An 11,048-nucleotide genomic window follows, 5' to 3' on the forward strand; every position below is an offset into this window, starting at 1 on the left:
AAATGTTCTTGGTCTGAAACAAAAGAACGGAAAACAGAGAAAAAGAGAGGAAGCAAGAGGAAAACAATGGTTGGGGAATAAAAAGGAATAGAAGAGGACAAACCACAAAATCCGATGAGCAGCCTTAATTTGGTGAAGACAATCTTCAAATTGTTGACCAAATGTTGGAGGAATTCAATTGGCACTTTTCTTTGTCTATAAACCAGAAAAGCAAAATGAAGGAGAAAGTAAGAGGAAAGAGAGAAAAAGCATGAGATTGTTGACCAAGTGGGCGGAAGAGTTGAATTCATGCTTTTCTTTGTTTGTTTTGGAAGAACACCCAGCAGGTAGACAACCCATTTTTGGCCACTGTCTCTAAAAGCTGTTCAGCTACTCGTCTGCTGCTCTTTTTCCACCGAAGAGAAGAGGAGCAGTGGAAGAAACGGGAAACAATGAAAATGACAGGAGGATGATTTGACCCAACATGCCGGAAATAACCCTTAACAGTGATCTACTGTTTTGAGGTGATGTTATGTCTGGTAGGACAAAGTTGTAATTAGATGATAAAAGACGTATGACCCTTAACAGTAGTTCACTATTCAGCCTAGAAGTTAAAATTTGGAGGGCATTTTTGGCAAAAGAGATCTGCTACAATTGGCTTCCTCTCCAAAAGCAGCCACGTGGATCAACGTGGGAGAAGAATGCTTAGGTTTTTATATATATGTAAGATATATATCTAATTACAATATAAGTTCCAGTTGGTTGTAATTGTAGCTTCTTTCCATGCTGCCACGTGGCAGTTCCAAAGCTGAAGTTTAGCTTATTTCTCCTCGGTTGAATTGGACGTGAGATGATTGGTTGTCAGCTAGGCTTGGTTGCACCAGATTTTTCCCTTATTTTCTTTCGTCCTGTCTTTCTTTCGTTCTGGTTCTGTACTGTCTTTTCTTCCTTCCACTTCATCAGCCTCCTCTCTACCCACTCATCAGCTTCCTCTCTACCCACTCCAACCTGCTTTTTTTCGGCCACAGATTGGTTATGTTTTCGCTCCAAATTTTGCCTTGGTTGCACCTGATTTTGTCTCTCCTCTCTCCTTCATTCGTCTTTCCTCCCACTTTTTTTTGCTATTGTGCTGCTTTCTGCCCGTTTATTTTTTCCTTTTCGGCTAGACCCTGAGGCTGTTCCCACTCAAAATTTACTGTGTCTTCCCTTCTCTCTGTTCTTTCCTTCCTGAGGATTAGGTGGTTGTGATAATGAAACATGTTGCTTGTCCTCGTTATTTCGTGCACTTTCCCCATGATTTTTTCTCTTTCTTTCCTGGAGTGAACGTGATTGTACTGATGAAAGTGGTTGCTTCTCCGACTTTCTTTGTGTTTAATTCGTGTGTTTTTTTCGAAAAAAAAAAGAAGGATGCAGATGTGATTGATAGGAGAAGTGGGTTACCGGCTCCTTTCTGACTTTTCGGTGACAGTAGCAGTAGGTTACTTTCCTCCACTCCTTTGATTAGTCATCCGACTCCCTCAGTCTAACCTTTACTTCCTCTTTCTTCTCATCTAAGCTGCGATTCTTCTCTCTTCTTTTTCCAAAGTATCTGTATTAGTCTTTTGGTTTTCTTCATCGTATTATTTACCAGATTAATTGTCTAATTTTTCCCCTTTTATGATGCTATAATGTTGCAGGTAAATAATCTGGAAATTTCCTACACCATTTTCATGCGTTTTGTGAGTTTTGTTTTTCTCTTTTGAATGTAGATTAAGAAAGCTGCGGTTTGGACAACAATGTTCTGTTGTTACAGAAATTTGGCTTTTCAAAGGAGAAGGTCGCCACTTTCCTTGCTAACAATCCTATATGAGTCCTGAATGGTTTGAGAAAAGGTTGCATTTAGTGAAAAACTATTTGGGGATTCCTCGCAAGTCCACCATGTTCCACTATGGGCCTAAAGTACTTTGTGGTTTGCGGAAGTCGACAATTGACAAGAAATTTGACATTTTCAGGAGTCAGGGCTGGTTTAATGAGCACCTATATTGAAAGAAACTCTCAAGGCTCTGGAGTATCTTCATCAACATGGCCACATCTATCATGACGTTAAGGTTAATTAAATCTAAAATTCCCATTCTATTGATTTTATGCTTGCTGTCATGGTTGTTTAGCATTTTTATTTTAATTGTTTTTCATTGAGAAGGTTTTTGGGAGGGGGTGGTTGAAGGTTTTCAAAGATTTTTGTTATGTTTATCATTTTTTCCTGCACTAGACAAAGTTTGGAGAGAGAGAAAGAGAGAGAGTCTGTGTTCTGATGGCTTTTATGCAATAGTTTAGCTAATTCAATTGGCAGAAAATCAAAATTTGGAGGTGGGCATAGCCTCTTGTTTGGCCTTTTGGCCATGGCTGTATGAGTATTTTGGTTTTGGCCACCTTAATGGTTCCACTGCAGGCAGGAAATATATTACTTGATAGTAGTGGGGAGGTAAAACTTGCTGACTTTGGTGTGTCAGCTTGCATGTTTGACGAAGGTGACAGATGGAGATCAAGAAATAACTTTGTGGGAACCCCATGCTGGTATTTATTAGTAGCCTTTTCTTTTTAACCTTTCATATTAATAGCCATGAAATTATCTTTATTTTCTTGTAATATTAAGCTGTTTTCCCTGTGTTTCTTCACAGGATGGCACCAAAGGTGTTGCAGCCACAAAGTGGTTATGATTTCAAGTGAGTAACCTGGTATTTCTGTAGAGTTTTAATTGTAAAATTTTTTATCTGTTTTTATATGTTAAACAAGCATGGCTAAGGAATGGTCGTTGCTTATAGAATGCTCCAATTTTCTCCACTTAAGTGGGAAGGAGAGTGACTAATACATTTTAGTTGAATTAGAAGGTTGTTAGTATACTTTCCTTTTAAGTTTGCAACCTGGAGCTTGTCATGGGCACCAAATTAGAGGGTAAGGAAAAGCCCGAAAGAAAGAAGAAAAATTAAGTCAATATTGTGTACAATGAATTCCACAAGCACCGGAATGGCCTTTGTGCAAAATTTGGTTTCATAGTTTTCTGAAAGAAACAGTGATTTTTCTTTGTATCAGGGCTGATATCTGCTCGTTTGGAACCACTACACTAGAGTTGGCTCATGGTCATGCACCATTCTCAAAATATCCCCAATGAAGTTATGGACTTTATATGCAACAACGCCAGATAACAATAACGAACTTGATGCAACATGTTCTTGAACTGTATTTGTGCACTTAATGGAACTTCCTCATTTTGGTAGGTTCTTTTGATGACCATACAAAATGCGCCTCCTGGACTTGATTATGACCACGATAAAAATCTCCAAGGCATGTCCTTTTTCTTTTAATAGTTTCTTTTATTGCTGTGTGGTTTTGCATACCCCTGGTCACTAAGTATACTTTTGTGTCTGTCTGTGTGAGAGAGCGCTTGCATGAGCCTACATACACATAATTGTACACATAATTATAATTGTTTGTTGCCATTGGGATTGGTTTTGATGCACGCACTTCATCTACAGATAGTATCGTGCCTACAAGGAGCAATAAACTACAGTAAGCTAGGAGCAAAGTTACCCAAAGGAGTGCTACTTGTGGGACCTCCAGGAACCGGGAAAACATTACTAGCCCGTGCAGTGGCTGGAGAAACAGGAGTACCATTTTTTTCAGTTTCTGCCAGTGAATTTGTTGAGTTATTCGTTGGAAGAGGAGCAACACGTATTAGAGATGCCACCTGTATTTGCAGGATGCTCTGGAGTATAAGAAGAGAGTGCGACAGCAGGCAAAGCAATACCCACCTCTTATCTAAATAGCTTGCGCATTTTGGTTCTTGATGATTGTTTCAGTTGTTTTGATAATTACATCAAACCAAACAGTGAACCTGCCCAAATTGCTTATCAACATAAGTAGAATAAGAACCGAAGAGCTCTGATGACCTGGATGGTTTTCGTTGTCCTCTCACGTGCACTGTGCGTGGTTCCTGATGACGCCGTTTTGTGTTGTTCGCCTCTTTCGCTGGTGATTTAGCTTTGTTGTCTTCTTCCATGACGTTCGCCACTGTTGTATATCAGAAAAGCTGTCTGCATTTGGTCGCTCCCATTTCACTAATCCAGCTAGCCTTCGTCCTGTCTGCCCTTGGTCGCTCCCATTTCTCTAATCCAGCTAGCCTTCGTCCTCATCTAATTACTGTACTACTTTTGCTTTTACTCTTTAGCCTTTTTTTTTCAGCTTTTCAGCCGGAGCATTAATGAGTTCGAGTTTATTCTCCCAGCATTATTCTCTTCGGCCTTTTATTACACTCCTAGTATTATTCGCCTTGCTGCTTTCTCTCCCAGGTTTTCTTGCTTTTCTTCCTTTTCCTCTGTTCAGCATTAGCTGTTGGTGGTTGGGTCTGCTTACCTATTCCCCCGGCCTTTACCAAGCTAATGTTTAGTCTTATTTTTTTCTAATTACTTGAGTGCTGTTGCAGGGTAAATGACATTGTTATTTTGCTTCTGAGAGATTCGTCCCCCTGTGTTGAAACTTTTCCGGCAAGCTGCTCTGTTTTTCTACATTTTTCGCTGGTACTCCTTTTTATGTAGCTCGTTTCTTCATTGACTCTGTGTTTTTTACGATTTTTTTCTGTGTTGCTTGGGTATATTTTACCTTGTTCTTGGCTCCTACGTAGTTCCTTTTTTCTCCTTTTATGCTGGCTGTACCTTTGTTTACTGCTTGGGTTTTTTTTGCCTTGTTCTTCGCTCTTACATATTTTCCTTTTTTCCCTTCATTTTTTCCTTTTATCTTTTTTTCTCTTTTCTTTGTTCTTTTACTTCCTCTCCCTCGTGTTTGGATTTCTATTTTGGTTAGTGTAACTTTTCTATTTGCTTTTAGAGCTGTTGGTTGAGTGATGGCATGCATTATTATTTTGCATAGGTTAGATCCGAAAAAAAAATGGCCTAACAAAAGACTTGCTGCAGATAATGTAGAACTGGTCTATCACAGGGGAAAAAATAGAAAAAACCCATCCCCTGTTAAACTCCCTGTTGTTTGAAGTTGGAAAATGTTTAATATGGCTGAATATGCCTGTTTGTCTTAAGACTTGGAACCAAACAACCAAAAAAACCCATCCCTTGTTAAACTCTCTACTGTTTGAAGTTGCAGAATGCTTAATATGGCTGAATATGCCTGTTTGTCTTAAGACTCATCCCCAAATTTTACTGATTATGGTAAACGAATCATTAATGTCCTGTACATATGTATGTTGGAAGAAATTTATCACATCATCATTTAAGATAGGCAAACCCAACCTGGTGTGGTTCATTTAACTACATGTTGTAGCCTGTCATTGTACTTTGATTGCCTTTTCTCCGGTTTACCTTTTAGTTCTATTTTTATTGCCTCATGGTTTGCTTGAATGCCTCCATTTATGCTGCCATTTTATTTTCTTCAGACTATGTGGTCTGAGCATGCTGATAGGATGTTACGTGTGCCTGAGATTAATTCTTGCATGGTTTGTTGGACATCTCAAGTCCAGCTTGTCGAGGCATCGCACGTTAAGACAACTTGTGGCAGTGGACTAGCAAAGAAGTTTAGCATCTTTGTTTTTTCTGATTTTCAGGTACAGTTTTATGTTGTTTCTTGTTTATTTTTCTTTTGTTCTTTTGCTGATTTTGGATTTGTGTATTTTAGGGCGTTAAGGTGACTGTACTTGTGATTGATGAGAACATTGATCGTGTTACCAATCTTCTTGTGCCGTTTAGGGAGTATCACATTTCAAGAGCTCGTGTTCATGAGATACCTGACTGTTCTTTGGATGTTGGTTCTTATCGCTTTCATTGGGTTTTGACTGCTGAAACTCTGATTGAGGAGGTGATCGTAGTTGACCCTCCAAAGCTCCCATCTTATTTTCGTTTGCGCTCTATTGCTTCATGTGATACTGTTGCTAACACAGAAAATTTCATAGGTAGCTTTATTTTCTGTTGGGTTGTTTTTACTCGTTTTCTTGAATTTCTTGTGCCCATACATTTGCTTTTCTCTGAATTTATCTTGTTTGAGGATTCGCAGATGTCATGGGAATTGTTTTGTGTGCTTTCCCTGCTAGAGAAGTGTATTTTGAAGGAGGGCCATCTATCGTGCGCGACTATGTTATTGTTAACTATGAGTTCGTATTGCCTTTTCTCCCCCCTTCTGTGTATTGATTGTATCATTTGTATTCAGGCTAATAATGAGTATTCTTTGTTTTTCCTTCTGTGTTAAGGCTTAGGCCTATAATCTTGACCCTCTGGAATGAGTTCGAATCTGTTAGGAGAATATCAGTATTCTTGTAGATAATATTAGTAAGGGTATTCTTGTAAATAGTTGGTTAGGTTTGTACTCCAATAACTACTAGTTGGTCACTCATAATACAGTGACTAGATGTTTTCCTCCCAAGATACCTGTTGACATGGTATCAGAGCAAAAGTCCTAGGGTTAGGGTTAAACATCTAGCAAAAGCACTGTTCACCGCGGCACTGTTCGCGCGTTACTGTTCACGATGGCACTGTTCACGCCGTACTGTTCACGCAGCACTGTTCGTCTCGAGTTTTGTCCTTTTCTTTGGTTTGAAGTGCTATTCGCTATGGCTGAAAGTTTATCAAAAGGTACTGTGATGTCCACTAATATTATACCAATGGTGATGCCACAAATCACAAATTGAAAGTTGAATGATACCAATTATCAACAGTGCCCAAAGCCGTTAAGATTTATCTGACAGGTTTAGGAAAGCAACGATATCTGACAGATGACTCTCCTATGGACGACAACAAGAAACTAATGTGGATTCAAGAGGATGCTCAAATTCTTGGAGCAATATGAAATTCTATGGAGCCACGAATTACTTACATGCGTTCTTATTGTGAGACAACAAAAGAAATTTGGGATTATGTCCGGTTATTATATTGTAGTAATCTCTCACGGATGTATGATATTTTTTTGGAGTATTTTCAGTTGCAACAAGATAACAAGACAGTAACTGAATATTTTGCTGATCTTAAGCGAGTCTCAGAAGAATTAAATGATGTAATGCCTTTCTCAAGTGATATTACGGTGATGCAGAGGCAAAGAAAATAAATGCTTGTGCTCAAATTCTTGGCTGGTCTCAAGCCAGAATTTGAACCAATCAAATCTCAAATTTTAGCAGGTGAACAATTACCATCCTTTGCAGAGGCATATACTCGGGTCTTACGTTCTGCATCTAAGGACAATGCATAGGGTGACGGTGCTTTAATTAATGACAAATCAGCTTTAATTGCTAACAACAATCGAATAGAGCAACTTAATTTGGACGTGGCTCTCATGGAGGAAGAAGTAGAGGAGGTCGTGGGGGTCGTGGAGGTCGAGGCATCCGTGAGTGCAATCATTGTGGTTTAAAGAATCACACTTGTGATATTTGTTGGGATTTAAATGGAAAATCACCTCGATTTGTTAATACGGTTACCACTGACCAAACTGAATCAAGTTCTTCAGCACAAGAGTCCCAGAAGACTGTTACCATATCTGAGGAAGATTATGTCAAATTTCTGCAGTATCAAACTGCAAATCACGCATCTCTTCCCTCTACTTCTTTAGTACAAAAAGGTAATGCTATGGCTTGTCTCTCCACATCATCTAATTTTGACTCATGGATCATTGATTCCGGAGCTACTGATCATATGTCAAGTACCTCTAGAAATTTTTCTAATTTTCAAGAGTCTACTTCCTTCTCTCATGTTATTTTAACTGATGGATCTACAACTAAAGTTAAAGAACTAGGCACTGTAGAAATTAACTCATCTCTTCCGCTGCCTTCTGTTCTTTATGTACCCAATTTACCTTTTAATCTAATGTCAGTTAGTAAGCTTACTAAATTTCTACAGTGTTCAGTTACTTTTTCTCCTGATTTTATTGTCATTCAAGATTTGAAGACAAAGAGGACGATTGGTGGAGGACATGAGTATAATGGTCTTTATTTTCTCAACTCTAATGGTCCGATTGCGTGCCCTGCTACTGTTTCTCCTCTTGAAATTCACTGTCGTTTGGGTCATCCGTCTCTACAAAATTTGCAGAAGTTGGTTCCTACCTTGAATCAGTTGTTCTCATTAGAATGTGAGTCTTGTCAATTAGGAAAGTATTATCGTGTTTCTTTTGTCCCTAGAGTCAATAAACGGGTTTCGGAACCCTTTTTGTTAGTTCATTTTGATGTTTGGGGTCCTAGTCAAGTCATTTCAAAGTTAGGTTTTAAATATTTTGTAATCTTTGTTGATGATTTTTCCAGAGTTACATGGCTTTATTTAATGAAAGATCGTTCAGAACTATATTCCATTTTTTGTGCTTTTGTTACAGAAATAAAGATTCAATTTGGTGTGCCTGTACGTATACTTCGCAGTGATAATGTGAAAGAATATTTTTCCACTCTTTTTGATACCTTTATGACTACGTCCGGTATTCTTCATCAGTCCGGTATAATCGAAGTTGCTCGGACACTTTTGTTACACATGAATGTGTCCAAACATTTTTGAAGTGATGCAGTTAAAACTGCATGTTATTTAATTAATCGCATGCCGTCCAATATTCTTGGAGGCAAATTACATTACTCCATTCTCTTTCCTCATGACCCTATATTTAAATTACCTTCTCGTATTTTTTGGTGTGTGTGTTTTGTTCATCAGCTTGCTCCCGGGGTGGATAAATTAGATTTTCGTGCCATTAAGTGTATTTTCTTAGGATACGCACGAGCGCAAAAGGGGTATAGATGTTACAGTCCAGTTTTAAATCATTTTTTCACTTGTGCTGATGTTACTTTCTTTGAATCCACTCCTTATTTTATGAAGCAAGATATGTCTTGTGAGTTAGACCAGTGTTCCTCTTTTCCTTCTCCTGTTTTGCCAGTCCCTTCACCTTTATTACCTGAGTTATCTAGTTCACCAGGTTCCACAACTCGATTATCTCGTCCTAATCTTCAAGTTTATTCTCGTCGTTCCATGGTTGAGAAAGCTCCTGATATGCTATGCACTCCACCAATTAATTCTCAATCTTCAAATCCAGGTATGACACCCTCCTGTGAGTCAGATCTTCCTATTGCTTTACGTAAAGGTAAGAGACATTGTACTTCTCATCCTATTTCTAATTTTGCCTCTTATTCTCGTCTCTCTTTGTCATATTCTTCTTTTATTGCTTCCCTTGATTCGGTATCCATTCCTAAGTCTATTACCTATGCTCTCAATTATCCTAGTTGGAGATTAGCTATGCAAGAAAAGATACTTGCTTTGGAGAAAAATGGTACTTGGGATCTTGTTCCTCTTCCTTCTGGTAAGTCGGTTGTTGGTTGTAAATGGGTGTACACTATAAAAGTACAATCTAATGGTTTTATTGATTGATTGAAGGCTCGTCTGGTAGCTAAAAGATTTGCTCAGGTGTATGGAATTGACTACTTCGAAACATTTTCTCCTGTTGCAAAGATTACCTCTGTTCGTCTTCTTATCTCTTTGGTAGCCACTTATAACTGGCCATTGCATCAGTTGGATGTGAAAAATATAATTTTGCATGGAGATTTAGAAGAAAAGGTATATATGGAACAACTTCCTGGATTTGTTGTTCAGGGGGAGAATCCGCGGTTGGTTTGTCGTTTGAAAAAATCCTTGTATGGATTGAAACAGTCTCCGAAGACTTGGTTTGGCCGGTTTAGTAGTGTTGTCATGAAGTTCGGTCTGACAAAATGTGGAGTAGATCACTCTGTATTTTATCGGCATTCTAATGCTGGTAAAATTTTATTAGTTGTTTATGTGGATAATATTGTGATTACAGGTGATGATGTTGTGGGGATCCAGAAACTTAAATCCAATCTGCAGGTAAACTTTCAGACAAAGGATTTAGGCCATTTACAGTATTTTTTATGTATTGAAGTAGCTCGATCTAAATATGAAATTTATTTATGTCAAAGGAAATATGTAATCGATATGTTGAGTGAAGTTGAGATGTTAAGTTGCCGACCTGTGGATACTCCTATGGATTCCAATGTGAAATTAGTAGGAGATCAAGGTGCATTACTTGATGATCCTAGGCAATATCGAAGATTTGTGGGTAAATTAAATTATCTCACTGTAACGAGATCTGACATTTCGTTTGCAGTGAGTGTTGTGAGTCAATTTCTTGATACCCCTATTACTAGTCATTGGGATGCATTTATACAAATTTTCAGGTATCTTAAGAGTGCTCCTGGAAAAGGGTTGCTGTATCAAAATCATGGACACACTGATATTAAAGGATATAGTGATGTAGATTGGGCTGGTTCTACCTCAAATCGAAAATCGACCACAGGATATTGTGTGTTTGTTGGTGGTAATTTAGTGTCGTGGAAGAGTAAGAAGCAAACAGTTGTCTCCAGATCAAGTGCAGAATCTGAATACCGCGCTATGGCTCACACTGTGTGTGAGTTGGTTTGGTTGAAGAGCATGTTACTTGAAATTGGGTTTGAGCATAAACAACCTATGAATTTAGTGTGTGATAATCAGACAACTGTCCATATTGCGTCTAATCCAGTGTTTCATGAAAGGACAAAACATATTGAAATTGATTGTCACTTCATTCGAGAGAAATTGCTTGATGGAGTCATCAAGATATCTCATGTACCGTCTGTAGATCAATTGGCTGATTTGTTTACCAAGAATTTAAGGGGTTTTAGGGTGAAATACATTTGTAATAAGTTGGGTGCTTATGATATATATGCTCCAACTTGAGGGGGAGTGTTAGGAAAATATCAGTAATCTTGTAGATAATATTAGTAAAGGTATTCTTGTAAATAGTTGGTTAGGTTTGTACTCCTATAAATACTAGTTGGTCACTCATAATACAGTGACTAGATGTTTTCCTCCCAAAATACCTGTTGACAGAATCCATAGAAGGTTCTGATATAATGGCTAATATTGCACAGAATTCAGTTTTGATATGTATCCGCCTTAGGGTGCTTACGGATAACTGTAAGGTTCTTTATGTTATAGATAGCTTTTCTTCTTTTATCTGTGCTGGTTTTTTTTTATTTGGAGTTTGGTTTTGGCTGAGCTTTGTTCTCTTGATCTCTCAATTTT

General features: G+C 38.2%; 2 protein-coding genes across 4 annotated transcripts; both read left to right on the top strand.

Moving 5' to 3' along the window:
• The first annotated feature begins 852 nt into the window (after positions 1-852).
• On the top strand, positions 853-3,348 carry LOC140005801 (uncharacterized). Of its 2 annotated transcripts, XR_011813370.1 has the most exons (6): positions 853-1,452; positions 1,728-1,850; positions 1,971-2,066; positions 2,469-2,532; positions 2,637-2,681; positions 3,049-3,348. XR_011813370.1 is itself a non-coding variant. In XM_072046759.1 (3 exons), exons 1-3 carry the CDS (start codon positions 2,366-2,368, stop codon positions 3,125-3,127), a joined length of 291 nt encoding a protein of 96 aa, XP_071902860.1. In that variant the 5' UTR covers positions 2,082-2,365; the 3' UTR covers positions 3,128-3,348. The 2 variants fall into 2 exon arrangements, 1 of the variants encoding a protein (XP_071902860.1); XM_072046759.1 differs by lacking the exons at positions 853-1,452; positions 1,728-1,850; positions 1,971-2,066 and having other exon boundaries at positions 2,082-2,532.
• Positions 3,349-3,458: 110 nt separating this feature from the next.
• On the top strand, positions 3,459-6,378 carry LOC140005802 (uncharacterized). 2 transcript variants are annotated; one of them, XM_072046760.1, is made up of 5 exons: positions 3,459-4,304; positions 4,439-4,532; positions 5,399-5,566; positions 5,638-5,911; positions 6,013-6,378. In XM_072046760.1, exons 3-5 carry the CDS (start codon positions 5,402-5,404, stop codon positions 6,144-6,146), a joined length of 573 nt encoding a protein of 190 aa, XP_071902861.1. In that variant the 5' UTR covers positions 3,459-4,304; positions 4,439-4,532; positions 5,399-5,401; the 3' UTR covers positions 6,147-6,378. The 2 variants fall into 2 exon arrangements, with proteins under 2 accessions (XP_071902861.1, XP_071902862.1); XM_072046761.1 differs by having other exon boundaries at positions 6,206-6,378.
• The last annotated feature ends 4,670 nt before the right edge of the window (positions 6,379-11,048 follow it).

This window comes from Coffea arabica, chromosome 4e (assembly GCF_036785885.1).
Source record: "Coffea arabica cultivar ET-39 chromosome 4e, Coffea Arabica ET-39 HiFi, whole genome shotgun sequence".
Classification (NCBI taxonomy): Eukaryota; Viridiplantae; Streptophyta; class Magnoliopsida; order Gentianales; family Rubiaceae; genus Coffea; species Coffea arabica.

What these genes read in the sequence shown, in the direction of transcription:
- LOC140005802 (XM_072046760.1), top strand. Translation starts at nt 5,402, where the DNA reads ATGTGGTCTGAGCATGCTGATAGGATGTTACGTGTGCCTGAGATTAAT. An exon ending in TTGTTTTTTCTGATTTTCAG is followed by an intron (nt 5,567 to 5,637) that starts GTACAGTTTTAT and finishes TGTGTATTTTAG; the next exon opens with GGCGTTAAGGTGACTGTACT. An exon ending in TAACACAGAAAATTTCATAG is followed by an intron (nt 5,912 to 6,012) that starts GTAGCTTTATTT and finishes GAGGATTCGCAG; the next exon opens with ATGTCATGGGAATTGTTTTG.
- LOC140005801 (XM_072046759.1), top strand. Translation starts at nt 2,366, where the DNA reads ATGAGTATTTTGGTTTTGGCCACCTTAATGGTTCCACTGCAGGCAGGA. An exon ending in TTTGTGGGAACCCCATGCTG is followed by an intron (nt 2,533 to 2,636) that starts GTATTTATTAGT and finishes GTTTCTTCACAG; the next exon opens with GATGGCACCAAAGGTGTTGC. An exon ending in CAAAGTGGTTATGATTTCAA is followed by an intron (nt 2,682 to 3,048) that starts GTGAGTAACCTG and finishes TCTTTGTATCAG; the next exon opens with GGCTGATATCTGCTCGTTTG.